We start from the raw sequence: 20,608 nt of genomic DNA on the forward strand, positions 1-20,608 counted from the left end.
CATGAGTGCTTCTGATACTTCCCCTTAGAAGGAGGGCTATGGATATTCAAAATCAGGAATTCATCTCTCGGATTTAGACTTACTGTACAAATATGTTACTTTCACAAAAAAGGACAAGTATAAAAGCAAAGTATACAAAATAATACTACTTAAAATGAGGTCGTTTCTTTGATTTTGGAGATTCTTCATCAGAGGAGCAGGACGCAGTCCTGTGCAAATTCAGCTTTATTCAGCTCTTGTGTTTGCCTTCCATGTGTGACAAAAGTTGAGTATTAGTCATGCCATTAAATGTGATTACTTCTATTCTTAAAACCTTGTAGATTGAAATTAGTTGCTGCAACTATCAAAAACAAGTCACCTTTATTCTGTTTTATATGCCTTTTGGTAAAGTCTAAATTAACATATCCCAACAGTTACTCTAATACCTCCCACAATGTAGTTCAGTTGTAATATTGTACTGCTGGATACTGTATGTGCAATAAAGATATATGTCTACTTCACTGGTAAGCAGAACAAATACTTACACACTCTTATTCACTTTCATTCTGGTTATGCTGGTTACACTTATACTAATGAATGAGATTAACTGGATTGTACAGTAACCCCAATTGTGCAACTGCAGGCCTAAGAATTTGCCTCCGGAACAATGAACAAGATCCCAAGATCTTGATATTTAATACATTCATTATGGTAAAATAAATTTGTAAATAAGAAGAAACACATTAGCATTGGTAATAGGTTGCTTTACACTTGCACACAGCACAAAGTAAAATGTATCATAATTTAACTCCTTGCAGTGTAGCTTTCAGGAAGGTTGCTTTCCATGTATTATAGCCACTGTGCAAGTCACCTATTGTATTTCCACATTGCCAAGTTGTCTACAGCTTGATGTAGTTTAAAAATGTCTCTCATGAGGTTTCAGTGCTGGAGACACAGGATGAATGTGTCAGGGAGGCAGCACCAGGCTGTGGGAGATGAGAAGGCAGTTCTCTATTTCACTGTGGGACACGTACCCAGGACGCACAGGTATTAGACTCAGGACATGACCACTACAGCTGGAAGCAGCTGGTGACTGGAGGATTGCAGAAATCTGAGACTGCAGTCTGATATTCCCATCTGAGATCGCCACAAGAACCCCTCAACCATCCTGCTTGCTTCTTTTGGTGGAGCCTGAAGGTCAGTGGGTGACACTGTGGATGAAGCAGATGAGAGGATAAAGATCCATTACACCAGCAGCCATAACACTCTGCAACTCACAACTGGCAGCCCACTGGAGCTCAGCAGGTGTGAGCCTGGTCAGTATCTGCATAGGGGAAAGTTGCTGCTGGAAGAAGTATTACAGTGTCCAGTAGGGGGCACTCACATTGTGGTCTGTTTGGGTCCTAACGCCCCAGTGTAGTGACAGCGACACTATACTGTAAAATGGAGCCATCCTTTGGATGAGACATAAAACTGAGGTCCTGACTATGTGGTCATTAAAAATCCCAGGGCGTTTCCCGAAAAGAGCAGGGGTATAACCTGGCCAAAATTCCCCCTGGCCTTTACCAATCATGGCCTCCTAATAATCCACATCTATGAACTGGCTTCATAACTCTGCTCTCTTTCCGTCTGAGGGATGGTGTGTGGTGAGTGTACTGGCACTCTATGGGTGTCATTGCATCATCCAGGTGGGACTACACATTGCTGGTGGTGGAGGGGAGTCCCCATTACCTGTAAAATGCTTTGAGCGGAGTGTTCATTTAAGTTAATGGACAGGTAGTCCATTAGGTGACCCTCATGTGGTTGACGTTTAAGGAAAATGGATGGGGATTGCAAAATGAACAGAATAAGGAAAGACCAAAGAACGTACTGTGGGTTCGCATATTGGGCTAAGCTGGCCGGAGGACAGGGGCAGCGATACTGGGATGCCAGTATCCCAGTATTAGTGCCAAGCCCTTTTGAGGAGTAGAAGATGGGAAGTGTCTACTTGATAAGTACTGTAAAGTGCCAATGACCAGCTTAGTCCAGTGAGTGTCATGCTGATGCTCTAGAGAGGCCACACTTTGGTTAATCTCTGATGTCAATATCATGGCTGTTGTGTGTACTTATGCTCCTGGCAGACCATTAACAGGCAGATCTCTGGAGAGAGTATTACACTACAACCATCATCTCCAGGCCACGTTATTGGAAGGAAAACAGAACTGATCTGTGAAAAATCATTATCTTTATTTGTCTTTACTGGATTTTAAAACGCTAAAGACTCAGTTCATTATTGGCATGAGAAAACTCTCCTGTAGTAGAATGCATTGAGACCACTCTGGGACACCAAGCGTCCTTGCTTAGAACCCAAACATCAATGAAATGGGGCACATGGGGCAGCAGCAAATACAAACAACCTTGAGGCATAATGGCTGACTACTCAGTTTACCACATTACCACTTGGTAACTGTTTATGGTTTCATAACAAAGAACCTTCCTGGACCAATGATGTTTAAGATTTCAGTAAAAACCTTCAGGGGATACAAAGAGCTTGTTGGCCGTTTGGCAATTGCACTCAAACAATCAAACAAACAGGCTGTTGGGTGTCATGTTCCAGGCCACGCTGACTTCATACAATTGACTGGACAATGGGCCCGAAATGTTGGGATGAGGAGACAATAACTTGCTAGGGGCCAGATGAAATGCCACCACTTATGATTGTTCTGGGTGTGTTCTTCACAGAGGGCTGGGTCAGGTAGGGGGGTGTCCCTCATAAGGGAGCCCAGGTATCACAAGTTTCATTGCAGGGCTCTGCAGGCATCAGACACGTACCGCAGGAGACATGGCTACCCCATCTAGCAGTCTGCCTAGTGGATGTGGGGTATTCACAACAGTGCCTGATGTCTTCTTTCTTCCAGAATTTGTGAGTATATACAGATCTGCTACAATTTCCGATCTTAAAGGTTTATAGAATTTTGTTTATTTAGAAAGAGGTCATCTGTTTCCTTCTATGTCTTAAGGTTTTGCAAAACGGAGCACTTTACATTCAAACTCTTAAGTTTCTAATTCAGTTTTAAAATTGAATAGAAAATAGGAAACACGTCTTTACTCAAAAAGTAGAGGGGGGATGGAACAAGCTTCCCAGCCAGGGTGTTGAGGTCCAAAGACCGTTGAAGAAATGGCTGGACTGAAGTCTAGATTCACCCAGCTACTAAACTGCCAAGCAAGGACGATGAGCCGAAACGCTGTCCCTCATCTTCAGAGCTTTTTTATGGTCTAAATCTAATTTTATTTCTGTCCATAAGCCTTTCAAACTTTTTAACTGTCATTCAAAAACAATAGCCCCATTGTTCAAGAATCAACAGCACGACCAACAGCTTGTGTTGCTACAAACATTTCTCACTGGCTTCTTCCTCATTGTTGCTCTGGGTTGAATCCTAGCTTGGAAGACTGTGAACTTACGCTACATATCAAATTTAATTCCTGGAAGATTTCATTTTTAGATTACTTTCATTTGGAGATTTCATCCTGCCAGCTCCCTTTAAAAACTTGCCATTTAAAAGCTAACAAACAAAAAACAAAAACAAAAGCAGAGTTTTAAGTGCTAAAACAACAATATTCTGGTATCCAAGCAGGAATGGTACCATAGCATTCACATGGCATGAACTAAGGGGGTAACTGCAAGGTGGAGCTTGGGTTCAGGAGGGAGGCTTGAGACGAAATGCAAAGGGAGGCGTTTGAGTTCAGTTTTTGGAGGTAGTCTCGCAATGATGGTGATTGGGTACAGCTGTGTTAGATTGATGTGTTGTTGTTATCCCTCCCAGACCTCAGTTAATAATATCCATGTACAGTAATAGCTAATGGATCTTATCCAGCTCTTTCCTGAAAAAATCCAGGGTATCGGTTTTAACAATACACGACTGTGTGGCATGTTCTACACTCCCACAAACCTTTGTGTGAAGAAGTTGTAAATGCACTTCCTTGCAGTTACCCCCTGTGTGTTCTAGTTTGCTTCATTGTTTATCCTGCAGAAGTCTGCTGGCTTGCCTGTTTTTAAATAACTTAGAGATTTTTTCATTTGTCTCAGGTTGCCTCTTCTTCTCTTTTCAAAACTAAAAAGATTCAGTTCCTTCAGAGCATTTATATATTTTCTGTCTAGTACATTATACAATTTTATTATAACCTCTCTTAATTTACTATACTTTTCTATATTTTCTCTTATTTTGCTTATTATTTACACAAATTGTAGCAAGTGATAGTCCGAGTTTATTTTTGTTTTTAATGAATGACAAAGCCTATTCTGCTTCATCTGGGTTAGTCTACTAGCAAACAGACAAATGTTGGACACCAAGGTGTGCAAGATCCCTCAGGGATGATCTGTGATTCCCTAGGATGTAACCAGACATCCTTTCTGTGGCCATTCTTTCCTTTTCTAAGAGAACAGAGAAGGAGATTCCACAGGAACCGCCCAGCTGTTGATTGGAAGTATTACATATTACTGTGAGGCTTGTGTAACACTTCAGGAATGAGAAGAGCTCTCATAATATTATTGGGACAGATAGTACCTCTCTTCAAGGTTCACTGGTTTCATGTACATTGTTCTGCAGGCATACGTCCTCTCTTTCATTTAGTTTAAATGTTGTTAACCAATTCATCCATCCATTTCCTAAACATGTCTTCCAGTTCAGGGTTGCAGGGCAGCCAGCACCTATGCCTGCAAGCAACATGCGCAAGGTGCACCTAAGAAAGGACTCCAGTCCATCACAGGGCAGACACACAGACAGAAACACCGACACGCATATGCTCACGCCAGGGCCAGTGTGCCCAGTAGATACGGAATCTACCAGCATGCTTCTGGGCTGGGGGACAACCCATGTGAACTTAGGGAGAACACACAAGCTCCAGGCTGGCTGCTTCCTGGGTCCAGAACTGAACCCAGGACCCTCGTGCCCTAGACTGCACCTCCAAGCTGCCGCCATTCTTCATTTCTAACAAAAAAAAATTTACAAACATTGACCATTTCCTTATAAACCGGAGATACTTCAATACACATACTCTACATATTTCTCCATGACTGCCATATTGAAGTAAATAGAAGCTTAAAAGGACTAATTAATTTGTAATTAGTATATACCACTAAAAGCCCATAAAACAAAAATCTTTGTGTGATAAAATTATATCTGCAAAATGCTCTGTTTTAAAAATGCAAATTTGCAAGCAACCATCTAATGAGAGCTTCAAAAAGAGCTTCTGTCTTATTGGCCAAAATTATATGAATGTGCTTGGTATTAATCTGTGTTTTCACTGGCAAGGGTAAGTTCAAAAACGTCTTTTTCTAGGACTGATGAGCGGTTGGTTTAAAAGTGCTTGATATCAGATGAGGGAGAATGGTCTCTAATACACTGACTCATTCCAGTTCTGACAGACATTCTGTTCAGATCCTACAAATAGTACTCACTGTAATCTGGAAGAGAAAAAAATAAATGTAACTGCGATCACAGAGAAGCTGTGTTCTGGTCAGTGTTCTGGCGCATAACTGATACCTAATTGTCTAAAATGAAATATTAGACCAAGTTTTCTCCCTTCTGATTGTTTACGGAAACTGACCATTCCTGTGTTTAAAAAATTGTGTCTGTCGACGTAAAATGACACCTTGGGTTTCTGACTGCACAGCAATTCCAAAGATTAAAACAGGTGGTTTCCTCTTGGTTCCTTGGAAGAAAAACTCTTGCTGTGCTTCATGTGTGCAGTGGTCCTCTCTCTCTTCAATCCCAGTTTCCTCCTGTTCTGCTCCCCAGGTGTTTGGGGGTCTGGTATGGATCCTGGTGGCCTCTACCAAAGTGTATCTGGAAAATCCTCAAGGATGGGTGATGTTTGTGTCCGTCTTCTGCTTTGTCGTCACAACTCTCTGGTTCTTCCTCTTCATCAGCGGGGTTAATCAGAGGAGCACTGTGTGGTCAACACTGGTAAGGCCCTTTCTTAAATGAATGTTTACACTAAACCTCATGTTGCACATCTGATTTTTTCCCAGGCTTTCAATAACAGAACTCCAGTTTGTTATGGCTTTCACACATGTTTGAAGCAGTTTTAAAATCTGCTTTGCGCATGAAGAGGTTTTTCATTCACTGCTTTATGTTTAACCAAGAATCAAATACAAATACTATCACTCTGTCACTCTGAGTGATAATATCTGATCACTCTGTCTCCTGGTTGTTCTTCTAGCTGGGCTGTCAGCTCCTTATATGCTGCTGTTTGAGAGTTGAATACGATTGAAAATATCTAAATCAGTCTATTAATAGGTCCCTCAAGGGGTTAAATCAAGTAATAAAGAGCTCAGCTTGAACAGAAACCAGCATACATAGGGCCAGGGCTGGAATCCACTGCTGTAGGTCATTATTGAGTAATTCAGTAATTACTCAATTACTTCAGTAATGGATTATGAACCCGGTTTCATATACAATGGGAAAATTCTTAAATATCATGTACTGTTTTCCAATCCATGCTTGTGCAGTAGTCTAGGAGCTGTGGCATGTTTTTAGTATCTGCAGTGACCTTAGTTTGCTCTGCCATAGTTTCTAGATTGCCTTGCTGGTTTGGCTAAGCAGAAGCCACCAAGTCTTAAAGCATTGACGCCCCGGGAAAAAAAAACCCAACATATGGATTCTACTACTAAACTGTGAGCAACATTTTGTAGTGAAAATGTATTCCAGGATTTCTTGCTATCTTCCAGGATGTGGCCTATCATGCCCTTGCTGCATTCTTTTACCTGAGTGCCTCTGTTGCGCTAGCCAATGTTACCATCAGGCTGCAAAATGACTCTTTAAACTTCAAATCCTACCAGGAGGACATTGCTGCAGTGGTAAGTACAACCCAAAAAATGCAAAAAGTGTTGTTGACCCTGAAGCCTCTTTATACATTATATCAAGAGCCAGTTGTCTAGATGTAATGGAGTTTGTTAACAGACGTTTTGGAGGAGTTCAAATTTCTCTTATATGTAAGCATCTTGCCTTCTGATTGTTCTTTGCACACATCTTTTCTCACACCCCTTGTACCAAACCATCTTCACCCTCAAAACTGCCTCCCTGGCTCATTCCTCACAAGTGATGGAAGTTTATCAGTCTTGAGCCTTATGGTCATTCTGCCATTACCCCATCCAGGCAAGTTATATGTTATCCCCATACATTACAAAATCTTGTTGAATCAATTAGAATTTGATCCTAAGTATATTGGAGGAGTGTGGTGCAACAGGATCCATATAGCAAAGGTAAACATTTGGACCTCTCATATCTGATGGACGATTATGGAAATCATAACGTGTATACCATTTCAACATTCTACAAAATCATGGTCCTTTTTGGTTAATATTTTTCTAAGATAATTGAACTTGTCACAGCTGTTCTTTATCACCAAGGGAGGCTTTCAAAATCAGTAGAAAGTCTTGCATTCAAGTTCAAGGTCTGGGTTTTGGTCGGGCAGATTCATTGTCTTCCATGTGCTCTGATGGAAGACAAGACTTGTCTGAAGACCTGTCTCCTTCCGTTCATAACTTCTGGCACCCTAAAATGCTGTTTGTTTTTCCCAGGTAATGTCCTACATCGCTACACTCTTTTATGTTCTTCACGCCGTGTTCTCAGCCATAAGATGGAAATCCTCTTAAGGCCTTGGACATCTGCTCTTCTGCACTGCTGTGGAAGATAACTGTTTCTGCAGCTGGAGTACTCTGGAAAAATACTTGAACATCTTGGACATTTAATGCCCCCTGCTTTCCCTAGCTTTATACAGTATCTTCTTTATGTTTCTACGTTCAAGTAATATGAAATATTCCCAGCAGGAATTTTGTAATATTATATATCTATATTGGAGAGTTTATCTTTACCACCATTTTAAGCTACTGTGCTGTATATATGTGAGTATTTTCCAAAAAAACTAATTTTACTTTTGATGTTATCAGTTGTGTCACAATTGTTCAATCTTTTTACTGTGCATATAATAAATTAGGTTGCAGTATTATTAAACTGGATTCCTCCAGTCTTCTTGAGCCCCGTTGAAGTACTTCTCATTTCTCTGTCAAGTCTATTTCTTGCTTTTATGATCGATTCAATTTAGGGGATTTGTGACAAAAGTGATTTCTTGGTGACTCACAGGCAGGGATGACACTCCTACCCCACAAAATAAAAAGAGAATACGTGAAAAAGAAAACAGAACAAATACAACACTAAACCATTATTTGGTCATCAAAATTAAGATAATACCGGGCAGAAAAGGGCATCCATAACACTGCACTGCCACTGGATACTAAGAAGTAGACCCCAGTTTGAACTCCGTCCTTTTAAATTTCTACACTTGGCTGCCGATGAAGTTCAGTGAAGGTGGCAAACTAGACTGGAGTAACTTCACTGAATAAAACGTGAAAAGGGTGTGGTTTTCAGAATTGCGAAAAAAAAACTAATAGAAAAGGAAGAAAACCCCAGGTTTATCAAATCAAGCTTTCACGCTCATCACGTATACGTCAGCCGATTTTACACCTGCTGTTGCAAGTCTGAGGCTCCTCACTGAGTTGTTTTTTTTACTCTTATTTTAACGGGTGTGTGCCTGGGATAGGCTCTGGGATGGGAAAGCCGGTTTTGCAGGTGCTTGACTTTCCTCAAAAGGATCACCTGTTGCCGAGGTCCTTCAGTTGAGGTGTTAGTAGAGTCGGGAACACTTGAGAGATGTCTAGTGCAGCACAAGCCATGAGCACCCTACCCAGCGGACTCGGTGTGTGTACAACCCTGCCCGATATCTTCTATATACTTGAACTTGTAAGTATCTAGAACTCTTGAAACGTTAGAGCATCTTCAACGATCTTGTACAATTACCTGTTATCCTGTAATGCTTTTATCCTCAAAATCAACGAAGTCGGCATTTCCTAGCAAAAAACAACTTTCCACTGCAAAAACTAAATTGTAAGTCAGAAAATGCTCTTTAGGTTGTAATCTAAAATAGTTTGGTGCAATGCAGGTGCAGTTTTCATTTTTGCGTTTGTATCTTATTTTCTTATTGTAGGTTGGGTAACTTTTTAGTTGACTTAAATATAGATTAGGTTATATTTAAAGTTATGATGTACACATTAAACCATCCTATGCCGAAAGTACGCCTTGAATATTATTCTAAATTTTCTAGAACTTAATTAAGTAAAGTGGAAAAAGTAACTGTACAGATTGGCTTTGATGGCGTTCTTGAGTTACTGGACTAATAGCGCAAGGGGTTGGATATGTATGTATACAAAAAGAAATGTCTATAAAGTATTTTTAAGCGTACAAAAGTAGTAGCTAGAAATAAACGCTTAAAGATCAAACCTTGTTGCGTTTTTTTAACGGGTAAAACCGTGTCTCGGCTTTAGTACACTTGAAACAAGTTCTTGAGTCCACACTCTTCTAACGCTGCTTGCAAGTAAGGTTAATGCGGCTCGGAGCAAAGGGATTAATACAGAAATAAGTATTTTAACAAAATACACATATAACAGACAGTACGAATGGTTTGAACATAATTCACACACAAACGGGTCAGAAGACGAAATATCAATGTTTTATAACGGAAAAGGAAAAAGTGCACGATAAAAGTGGAGCCATCCATATCGTAAAGTTGGAAACGGAAAAGTTGCTCTTGGGAGATCAGAAAGCTCAGTGGTTGTGCAGAATTTCACAACTGTAAAAGTTGCCTATTTTAGGTGTAAACAAGTCCGGGGTGGTGCCTCTTTAACCGTGAGGGAGCTCCAGATGTAGGACAGCGCCCAACGTTGTACTTGGAGAAAAGTGAACAGTCTAAATTTAACAATAGCCACTTTGTTTTTAACATACTGTATTACCACAACTTTCCGCTAACTCTCGGCTCTTTGCTCTTTCGTTTGATCACGTACCCCTTCTTCTAGGGTTTGTATAGAGTCTATATACTGTATATAGTGTATCGGATTTAAAACGGGTGCTCGTTTCACCTGCCAATGGCAGAATGCCGTATTTAATTTGGGGTGTTGGATACGTCCCTCTGTGTATTTAGTTGAGCTGTCTGTCCAGAACGCACCGCTGTCCCTAACCTGTTTTTCTGACACGCCACCATTTGGTCATTTTTAATCGGGCACTTGTGACCTGCTTCTAGCTGTTGACAGGGAAAAAAAAACAATTCACCCAGGAATAACAACACCCAAGATGAAAGCGTCATGGAGCAACATTGTGGCTTAACCCGCTTGGCTGAAGGCTAGGACAGGGAGACCAGGAACCCCATGCAGGGTGACCAAGGGGTAGCTGTAGAGGTGGAGGTGGGATGCAAGAGGGAGAGAGACAGGGATCTCGTAGGTATTTATAGCGTTTGGGAGAGGAATGGATTGTCAGGAGCGATTGCTAATGACCGACAGCTGAGTCTGATTGAGCTTGGTTGTTGACATCTTTCCCGAACTGCTGTTAAACTCTATAAATCAAGCAAAGGTACTGTATACTACTTTTATCATCACTTTATCTATATACTGTAGCATGTGTTTCATGATGAAATAATGAATATGTCTGAAGAGGAAAAATATAGCCTTCCAATACAATATGTTCATCTGATTTTTAGATCATGTGATTGGTCGCCGTTTTTTTTAATGGTAATCTAGAATTCCCATCTAGAATAACTGGTTTCATGAAGTCAGGCTTAACTTTTTAACTCTGCTGAAAGCCATGCACACCATTGTTAATGCTTTATTTTCTTTTGTCTCAGCTGCTCTGGTGAAAGAACTCTGGTTTAAAAAAAACAACAACCCTAAAATAAGAGTCTGTGCAAAACACCTTTGTGACCAGAAAGGAAATGTTCCCCATGCAGATTGTAAACTGTGCTGCAACAACCAGGGCTGTTAATGGTAGAATTTAATATTAACATATTAACAAAACAATGTTTCTAACCAAGATCTGGAATGAAAAGGCCACCCAGTATGTTGTGGCATCTTTCTTGACTCAGAGGAACATAGGATGTTCTACTGGGTACATTTTAGAAGTTATTTAGAATTCATCTACACCTAAAACCTAAGCTGCCAAAACATTGAAGTCTCAAAAATGGGAGCTTCAGATCCTTCCAGTAATGAAATATTCAAACAGGTGGGTGTGAACTGCTGAACTCTACCATTCCATTTGTGGCTTTTTGGCTTTTCAGTTGTCTTCTTGCGTTTTGGACTTTACCCAGCTACTAGAACCGGTTGAGTAGATAGGGCTTTAACTATTTCCAGCCAAGAGTTAAATTGAACATATTTCTGTCTTGTTTTCTTTAAAGCTTGCGTAAATGCATACGGCTGACATTATAGGTTGTGCAAGCCTGCTTACTAGTGCGGTGACGTCACTGCCCTTCCCTGTAAATAGCAGGGACCGCAGCCGTTGGGCTGGGGGGACATTTCCCTTTAGCTCAACTGGCTGGGTCCCTGTTGAGTGACGCTGGAGGCCCGGGTTCGAGTCCCTGGTGGCCTGAGGCGGCAGCGGCGAGGGCGCAAACCCACGTGATCCTCGGAGCGCTACATTAGGCTGTTTCTGACGCAGTTTAAATTAAAACGGCAGCAACAACTGTAGTTTTCAAAATCTGTTTTATTTCCCATAATTATCTTAGCTTTTATAATATGCTGCAGTGGCTTTCACTCTAAATGAAACTAGATCTTCTGAACACATTGCAGGATATCTGAATCGTTTGAGAAACATGACATTTAGCGGATTATTTAAAGGAATATAGCTAAAATACTATGGCAGAACCACTCGGGAGTTTCATATTATCTTAAAATTCAAATCTTAGAATGCACCTTTTCAGTGCAATAGTCAATGTGCTTCATGTTTGCTTCACGCTAAGAAATCAAGATGAGTTCTGGCCCAATGAGCCCAAATGTGTGTGTCTTGAATGGAATTACCAACCTACAAAAAAATATTAGACTAAAAGTCTATAAGACAGAAGAGACAATCCTGTTGTTTAGATAACCTGTTGCAGTTGCTGCATGACTCACAGTTTTTAGGGCTAATTAACCACTAACCTTTTAATGCTTACAGTGAGACCAGGAGTGTTAGCCCTGGCATTCTGTCTGAATTCTTCTCTGGGCTTGTCCAAACTGGCCTCCTTATAGTTCTCTTTAAAGACAACAGGTGAATCAGTTTCTCAGTTCTCCACCTGGTCTGCTATGTAGTGTTACAGCAGGTGCAGAATGGCTGTTGTGGGTCTTTCCTCCACGTGCAAAATACTTTGGGATCCCTTGAGATGAAAAGTTCTCTACAAATCCAAATTATTATTAAGTTGGATTCAGTAATTCAAGTGCCAAGATTGTCTTTACACTTGTTAAAAAAAAGAACATTGTTTCCTATTGTATCCTGATTATGAGAAGACTTTTATAACTGGAAGTGGAAGGGCTTTAATGGCCTCATTTGACCTATCACTGGGTTCTGCCAGGTCTTCGGTGGGCTTGTATGGATCTTGGTGGCATCTACAAAGGTGGCCTTTCCCAACCCTCAAGGATGGGTGATGTTCGTGTCCATTTTCTGCTTTGTCGTCACGTTCCTGTGGCTCCTGATCTTCCTCTGCGGCGCACACAAGAACAGCCATGCGTGGGCTGCAGCTGTGAGTATCTTGCACAATCATACAAACTAACTGGTCAACCGGTTTGTCACTAGCTAGACTGACAACATGTGATTGGTATGTTTCAAAAAACGATTGCTGTATCTAGTAGTAATAGTATTCCCTTTCCTTTGTCCTCAATTTAGAGATTTATATTAAATTTATTTCCCAAAAGTGACTTGCATGAATATTAAAACTGGTAAGAGAAATCCAATCAGAAATGCCTACAGTATCCTGTTCAAAGTTTTACCGATATAGTAAGAATTTATCAATTATACTATAGACTCAACAAGTAGGTATTACAGTCATGCTGAAAGGAAAAGGAGTGGAATATACAGCGTCCCTGTGGTAGAGCACAACTGGAATATGTATTTTACTCTTTCTTGTCCTTTCCAGTGTGTAACTAGGCTCTGTGAGTTCCTTTGTACTGTGGCTCACGTGTTAATGCAGCTTCGTACTTTAACCTGCTTAGGTGCAATATGGATGTATAAAGATACAGAACTAATAATCAATACTTTACATGGGTAAACCATGAAAAGAAAGTGGCTTTTAATGAGTATACCACTTCAACTTTCAATCGGACTTAATGTCAAGAGAGGGAAGGAATGTTAATTGCTAGCAAAAACAATTGACAAAACAATGCACAATCATTTCAACTTTTGATTGTAAATGTTGGATTTTCTTTTTATTGCTGCTCGCTCCCAAGGAAATTAACGAAGAATTACTTTTTTTTTCATTTTGCAGGATGTGGCCTACCATTTTATCGCCACTGTCTTTTACTTGAGTGCTGCAGTTCCCCAAGCCTTAGTTACACTTTCTTCGAAAAGTCTTTCTGATCTAGATAGTACTGGTACCCTCTTCAAGATCTACCAAGAGAACATTGCCGCAGTTGTAAGTACATCGGAATACGTGTCACCATCTGATCGATCAGAAGTACAGTATTACTGCTTCAATACTTGTCTGAAAACCATTTCAGTTTAATGACTTATTAAAATGGTATGGGTGTGATCGGAATGTCATAAGTAAAATTCATCTGACATTTACAGTACTGTGACTCTAAAATCAGAGCAAGTACAGGTACTGCTCATTGAACCAACACCCGGAGTTAACAGATGTGCCATAAGGACCAGGGTTGACAACACCCAAATTATCTAAAAGAAATCATTTTGCAATACGGAAGTCAAGCACTAGTATATGTTTTCATGTACATTAATGGTGCTTGTTCAAACAGAAGTTCAGAAGGAGGTCGGATTTTCTTTGCATTTATGCTTCCTTTCACGTGGAAACTGCCTGGTTGAACACGGCGCTGCATACCTCTTTTCTAGTTCCCCTGTCTTCACTCTAGCTGTATGTTCTCCCCTGGCTTATTCCTCGTCGGCGAGGGCTGGTGGTGACAGCACTGTCACTTCCTCAGCCAGGCGAGTTAAGGCCCCTTCGTCTACATCAGCTCATTCCAATCATTAGGATTTGGCCAAACTACTCACACTCACACTCACACTTTAATAACCGGCTTCGGCACACAACTCTTGCTTTTTGCCGTCTTGACAACAGGTGCCACCGTTGTCTCGTTTTGGTAACGTCATTCCATTTATCTCGTCTTCCAGGTGTTCGCGTATGTGGCCACCCTGCTCTATTTCATCCACACCATCCTCTCCGCTTTCCGGTGGAAAAACTTTTAAAGATCCCCCCCCCGACGGAGGGCCGAGGAGCACAGGGGCCCCACTGAGCAAAAGATAAGAATGTCAGAGTTCCAAGACAGCGGTGCTGATGGACGGAACTGATCTCGCAATGGCGGGACTGTAGCACAGCGGGACCACCAGGGTCTCGCTTGTCATGATCGGATAATTTGCAGACGTTCAAAGCTTTAATAGGGGAAGCAAACAATTGGTTTTAAAAGGAGATATTTTAATGAGAATCATGAGGAAAATGACTTGTACCACATTCTTATCTGTTGCTGCACAAAGGCCCAAATTGTGTATGGATTCACCTTGACTGAAATCTTTCCATTGGTTTCAACAAATTGAACTATAATTACTCAATCTACTATTAAATATTGCTCAATCTAATATTTAAAAAATCACATTTAGTTTTTTTGTCCAAAAAGGTTTTGTAAAGACCTGAAAATCGATTACTATATACACTAATTAGGCATGTTGAGCACCTCCCCTTTTTTTAAATTGACTTTTTATGTATGGTTAGCTTTGTATTTGAACTTTTAAGCAAAAATCTTTCCATTGATTTCAGTGTGATGTTTAAACAAATGGGACTATAATTACTTTAAAGTGTATCTTTTTGCTAGTTCCAGAAATCTACCACCGCTGTACATTGTAAAACCAATTTCTTCATATTGCAAAGTGTGCCTTTTGTATCAATATTAATAAAAGATTTTAATTATAAAACCTAGAACTCAAAGGAGGTTCTGTGATTCTTACTTTTTTTTTATTTGCTGATTGTTCATAGCAATAAGACCTATTTTCCAGAGGAAGCATAAATAGACTGTAATACTGTTTTATTTATTCATGTATACACACACAGTACATTTTCAAACCACTGTTGTAAACTGCTTATAGTGTTGTGCTTCAGTGTTCACAGACACATTTTATTGTTTTTTACATTAAAAAAACACACAGACCATTCTGCACTTTCAGAGAAACATTCTTATTACAATACAACCACCAGTTCTGCTTTTAAGGATTTTATTTGAAGGTTCTCTTATTTGTCCCCTCTAGTGCTCTGCAAAGCATCAGTGTTTGCTATACCTTCACTCAGTATGTCCTCTGTACATATTGATGCAGAAATCTCTTAGCAACAGGAGCAGGAGACTTTAACAATACTTTCTGCCATAAAAACAATTTAACAAGGAGTCGGCAAAGCAGGGAGCAGAAACCTAATTCTTGTCCCTTGCTAATAGACTTATCCATATGCTAAGAAAAAGACAAGTAATGAGGCTTCACCAAATTAGTCTTCTCATAAAAAAAAGCTATAAAAATATTCTTCCAGAAAAAAATGGGGCCCCCTGACCAATGGGGCACACTCTGTGAATGAATATTCATTATTAATGAATTCTCATTTTTGAATTAAATAGTGCAACTATCTGTAATAATAATAATCATCTGACAAAGTGATACAAATGGCTTAATTCAATGGTAGAAAAAGAGAGCAAAACACGTTTTAATGGTCACGACATGTTCAGAAATATGGAAGAGAGAAGTGAAGATCTCTAATTTAGGATGACGATGATCATTCCCATGTGTGTTATAATCAATTTTCAGAAATGTACAGAGGAAGTCTATTTGGCAGAGAGGGATTTGCAAAACAAAAACTCATTCCAGGTGGAGCTCTTGTCAATGGACCTTACTGAGTTTACTGACCAGTAGGCCTTTCTCAGCTCAGAGCTGGTCTATTTCTGCTATATTTGCTCAGCAACAAAAAGGCCAAATCCAACACTTACTGTACGTGACATGTTACCACTAAGAGCACACCACCGCCGTTTTCATTTTATGAAGACAGTTTTACTCTTTGCGCCACAATACACAGTAGCCCAGAGCTCTGAAATATCCCCCATCCTCTGGAAGCTGTGCTCTGCTTCTGCTATCTGGGTTTCTGTGCAAGACCTCATTGCTGCCTGTAATTTCCACATGTACACTGGTCGAGAGGAACAGTTCGAAACACAGGTGAGTGGTGTCTGTTGCTTCTGTTCTTCAGTAAATCCTGGATGGGATAACTTTGAACATGTTATTGGTTTTGCTTTCGCCACTTCATCTACTCATAATTCTGACTGTTTCAGTATCCAGTGAGCTCTTATTTATCTCCGAGAGTAAGGTGTTAAAAATATTCTGGAACTTACCCAGCAGTCTTCTTTATTTCCTTCACCTGAAAACAGGTTGTTCACACTTATCTGGAGAAACCCAAGGGGAAAAGAGATAGAGATTCCAGTTATGCAGGATATGAGTGAAACCAGCAGTCTTAATGGGCAGGCCTTGTATTTGCTTAGTATTGCTATATGCAAAATAACACAAGCTAATGTTTCAGCTGTGGCCAGAAAAACTCAACCTTAAATTCACATAAAGTAACATCAAAAGATACAGCTTTTTAGGGCATCAGGAGAAGGCCTTTGGGGTCAAATTTAAATTCTGCAATGACAAATGTTTCATATCACGTGCTTTTACAACATACATGTGCAGCTGCAACTTAACTCCACATTCTTTCACAATAATGCCTATCTCAGTCCTTGTTTAATTCCAAAGTGCATGAAAGATGTATAATGATACCCGATGAAATAAAGTTTGTGCTGAACAAATATTAGAGAAAGCCTTGACTAATCTAATCGTATCTAAACATCCTTCAGCCGTTTCTGTTAATTCACCCTTCCAGGGAGCAAACAATACGAAATGAGTCTAAGAAATAGTAAGACTCTCCCCAAAACACCCTCACATCCACAGTGTTCCTTCCACATCTGCCAACACTTGCTAGTCCAAAATTAGTCGTCGGATTCAGAATACAGGGGTCTCAGCAGGCCAGTGTTTAAAACTTATCTCTGCAGTACGTAGTGGACACTTCCAAGTTGTCACAAGTGGACTTCCACCAGCAATCTGCATTTGTTTCTTGTGGGTTTGAACCACCACATTAAAGTTTTTTAAACTCATTCTTTCCAATACTGTAGCTGGCAAAACCACTCTGCCACGGTCTGTCCAGTCCCTCAACTCTCCCTATAATCACCCTAACTTCTCTGCTTCCAGTCTGTCAATTATATATATTATTTTTAAAGAAATAAAGCAGTGTTCACACCCACTGCAAAAACATCTTGAACAATCTCCAAAATATAACTGATTTTTTTGCCATCTAATAATATATGGTGTATATTATAAGAAGAAAACAACGCCCCGGTTAATGTTACTGTTTTTGCTCGCTCATATCAGTGATTCCGTCTACCTCGTAGGTGTTTAAAAAATAAGGAACGTATTTCAATGTTATCAAAAGGTATCATATCGAAAATTATGCAAACACAATTCTGTGTAATTTGATTCGATTACGCGTAATATAATTAAAGGAGAAAACCTTTAATTTCCGCAAAAGATTACTGTGCACCGAAAGTTAAGCGTCTTACAGAATGAAGTTAGGCTTACTCCCTTCATATGCTTTCATTTGTTTATGACGAACGCAGTCAAAACGAGGAACCAGCCTTTAACCTTGCGGCAGGTGAGCATGCCAGATGAGGCGCGCCATCGTGCGTCCGCGAAGCATCATTGCATTTTGCACAAGAGATGGTGCTCACTCATGCTCTACAGTTAAAATGTAAATTTAACGCACACACATTCTCATACCATTTAACTAATGTAATTGGTAAGTGGTCATGTCATTTCCAATGCTTTTCTTTATCAACATCATTAAGGTTTAACATTTCATCCACCCCTGTTTTACAAGTACCAGAAAGCTGGTAAGATCCACATTAAGTGGACGTTCTTACCTGTTCGGGAGGGATACTGTAACTATGAACAAGCTAATTTCACTCAGCTGGTCTAAATCATAATCATTTAAGGCATTCGTTATATATAAATATCTGAAACAGCTCTTTTTCTTATTTTATTTCATTCGTGATTCGTATGGAGCATGTTCTAAATAACGCATAAAAAAAAACCCAGAACTAAAAGAGGAGAATAATGTACTTGCCTCGCGTTTCTCCTCAAGCACGATTCGTCTACACGTGGACCAGGTTCAAAGCAACAAAGAAGGAGAGAAAAATATTCTAATTGGATTTAGCCTTATGTCTAATCGTTTATACATGGATCTGTCTCCGAACAACAAAGCATGGGAAAAAATTATCCGATTTCGTAGCAACCAAAGCGTTACCTTCTCGTTTCTCCGCGTAACGTATTAATTACACATGGGAAGAAACTGTATCCTTCCCAAAAGCATTCCCCTTTGCTATATTTCTCCACATCCGTACCCTTGCAACTCTTATTACTGCTATTACTGACATCAAGATATTCGCGGTATCCCTCGCTAAACCAAGAGAGCTTTTTTTTTGTATTCTAAATTCCACAACAACACGTGTGTCTTGCAGTGTCCTTGCTCCTCCCGCGATGCCTCTGCTGTTCGCCAGTTTACGGAAATGATCTTCCATTCAATCTGGTCCACCTGGTTCCGTTTCTTCTTCACAGCCGGTCTCTTGTTTTTTCACACCTGCTGTTCTTTAATTTAATCTCTACTCTTCTGCTTCGCCCCCCCATGTCCATCCTCGTCCAATTGCAACGTCTTTGGTCCCTTTTAGTCCTTTGCTGCTCCTGAAGCCAACTTCTCAGCCCGTGTCTTGCTTACAGCTTTTTAATCTCCGCCATTCGTGCTGCTGTTATCCCTGGTGTCAAGTGTGGCCAGCTCAGTCACCAGGTGTCCTGCAGTTCTAAACACAACACAAACCACCGATCGTTTTTCCAGCCAACGTTTTTGCTGGCTGTGGGGGCTATAATCCAGGTCACTAGCTTTAACTTTCTTATGTATTTCCATCTGAACTGTACTCAGTCGTCACCATTGCATTTCTTTGGGCTCACAATTGGACAGAACAGTGCGTTCTCATCCATTCAGATAATCTTACCATCATTCACATTATCAAAGGATAAATTGTCTTCTAAGCTAATCATGGATTCAAATGGTTGCTACTAATCAATAATTAATTGAGGCAGCTCACGTCTCAGGCTATTTAAATAATAGCGCTGATGCTCTCTTCTAATTCCTCCCTTCATTCGTGAGAAAGGTATCATTGTGTCCTGTGTCTGGTTCCTCATTCACCTTTGCAAAATGAGCAAAAATCTAGATTCTCCCCAGAGCAATTTTTTCAGTACTGTTTGTGAACTGGCATTGCTTCCTCTGCAGTTTATCAAGGTATTCCTGGCCCCTTAAACTGGATTGCTAGTCTTCAGAAACATACTATGTCTATATCCCGACCAGTTCTGATTTTATGAAGCAAGCATCCCTACAGATTTCCAAATACAGCAGTCGCGTATATCCAACCTAAACAGGACCGATAGTATGATGGATAATTTAAAATGTCGGATAATGCGGAAACTGAGTAGACAAATCTAAGAATAATGGAAGCGCAGTATAAGTATGAAACCTGGTTTATTAATCGACTGCAATGCTAAAACAACAGAGTACAGAACTATTGTTAGTTATTATTTTAAAAAATGAGTGATTGGAATCTGGGAATCACTGTGTTCTGGTAGTGCCTACACATTTCTCCTTGTCTCTGTTTCCTCACTGTTGGTTTTGGGGTCTATTGCTTCTTTTTTGGGGGCTCTGAGCCTCCTCATCCTATGGCCAGGAAGCTGCCCCTTAACCAAGTGGGTTAAGACAAAAACCTATACTTAAAATAATGAATACAGTAATATGTAAATATAATACCATGTAGATTTCAAAAACAGTGAACTGAATATTATAATGAGACTCCTCAAAGACACGCTGAAAAGTTTTGATTTGCTACAATTTTAATCAGACACATTACTGATTTATTAGTGTCCCGCTGAGCTTTATGAAACAAGACAATCACACACTGAGTGAACTTTGTGTCTGTTGACTTATATAAGTGCTGTTGTAATTACTAACTTTCCCTCTATCACATCATTAAGTACGTTGAAATGCTGCCTGTTTTGTAACAACGCACTGATGAAATACATAAAACATAAGCTGAAAAAATTCAAGTTGTCCTAATTTGTAATTAACACACCTGAAGAAGGCTCCACAGCCGAAACGTTGTGTTTCCTTTCATCTCTTCTCAGCAGGGAATAAACCTTTACTTGTTCCTTTGCAGCCTACGCATGCTGACACAGCTCCCTACTTGAACTAATTTGTAATGATGTTGTGTGGTTAAACGATCGAGTGAAACATAGTGTTAGATCTCAGAACCTAAGCAAGGTTGGGCCTTGTCTATACTGGCAGAGATCTCTAAGGAACTCCAGGATGCTGCTGTTAGGGATGCTTTTACAGATTCAGCCCCTTCTATCACCTTTGGATGCTACTATCACGAAAATTGCTTTACAGCACTCGGGCCTTCTGAGTGTTCCTT

The 20,608-nt window shown here is 40.1% G+C and overlaps 2 protein-coding genes and 1 long non-coding RNA gene across 3 annotated transcripts; 2 read left to right on the forward strand and 1 right to left on the reverse strand.

Moving 5' to 3' along the window:
- Positions 1 to 343: 343 nt before the first annotated feature.
- On the reverse strand, positions 344 to 17,964 carry LOC107079329 (uncharacterized). The gene is made up of 2 exons (XR_011182267.1): positions 16,397 to 17,964; positions 344 to 1,190 (listed from the first exon to the last, which is right to left on the reverse strand). It is a non-coding gene; the product is annotated as an uncharacterized lncRNA (long non-coding RNA).
- On the forward strand, positions 2,718 to 7,997 carry LOC102689010 (myelin and lymphocyte protein-like). The gene is made up of 4 exons (XM_006638428.3): positions 2,718 to 2,881; positions 5,757 to 5,924; positions 6,689 to 6,817; positions 7,541 to 7,997. Exons 1-4 carry the CDS (start codon positions 2,801 to 2,803, stop codon positions 7,613 to 7,615), a joined length of 453 nt encoding a protein of 150 aa, XP_006638491.2. The 5' UTR covers positions 2,718 to 2,800; the 3' UTR covers positions 7,616 to 7,997.
- On the forward strand, positions 8,528 to 14,955 carry LOC102688814 (myelin and lymphocyte protein-like). The gene is made up of 4 exons (XM_006638427.3): positions 8,528 to 8,759; positions 12,385 to 12,552; positions 13,294 to 13,440; positions 14,154 to 14,955. Exons 1-4 carry the CDS (start codon positions 8,670 to 8,672, stop codon positions 14,226 to 14,228), a joined length of 480 nt encoding a protein of 159 aa, XP_006638490.1. The 5' UTR covers positions 8,528 to 8,669; the 3' UTR covers positions 14,229 to 14,955.
- Positions 17,965 to 20,608: the final 2,644 nt, after the last annotated feature.

This window comes from Lepisosteus oculatus, chromosome 17, assembly GCF_040954835.1.
Source record: "Lepisosteus oculatus isolate fLepOcu1 chromosome 17, fLepOcu1.hap2, whole genome shotgun sequence".
Classification (NCBI taxonomy): Eukaryota; Metazoa; Chordata; class Actinopteri; order Semionotiformes; family Lepisosteidae; genus Lepisosteus; species Lepisosteus oculatus.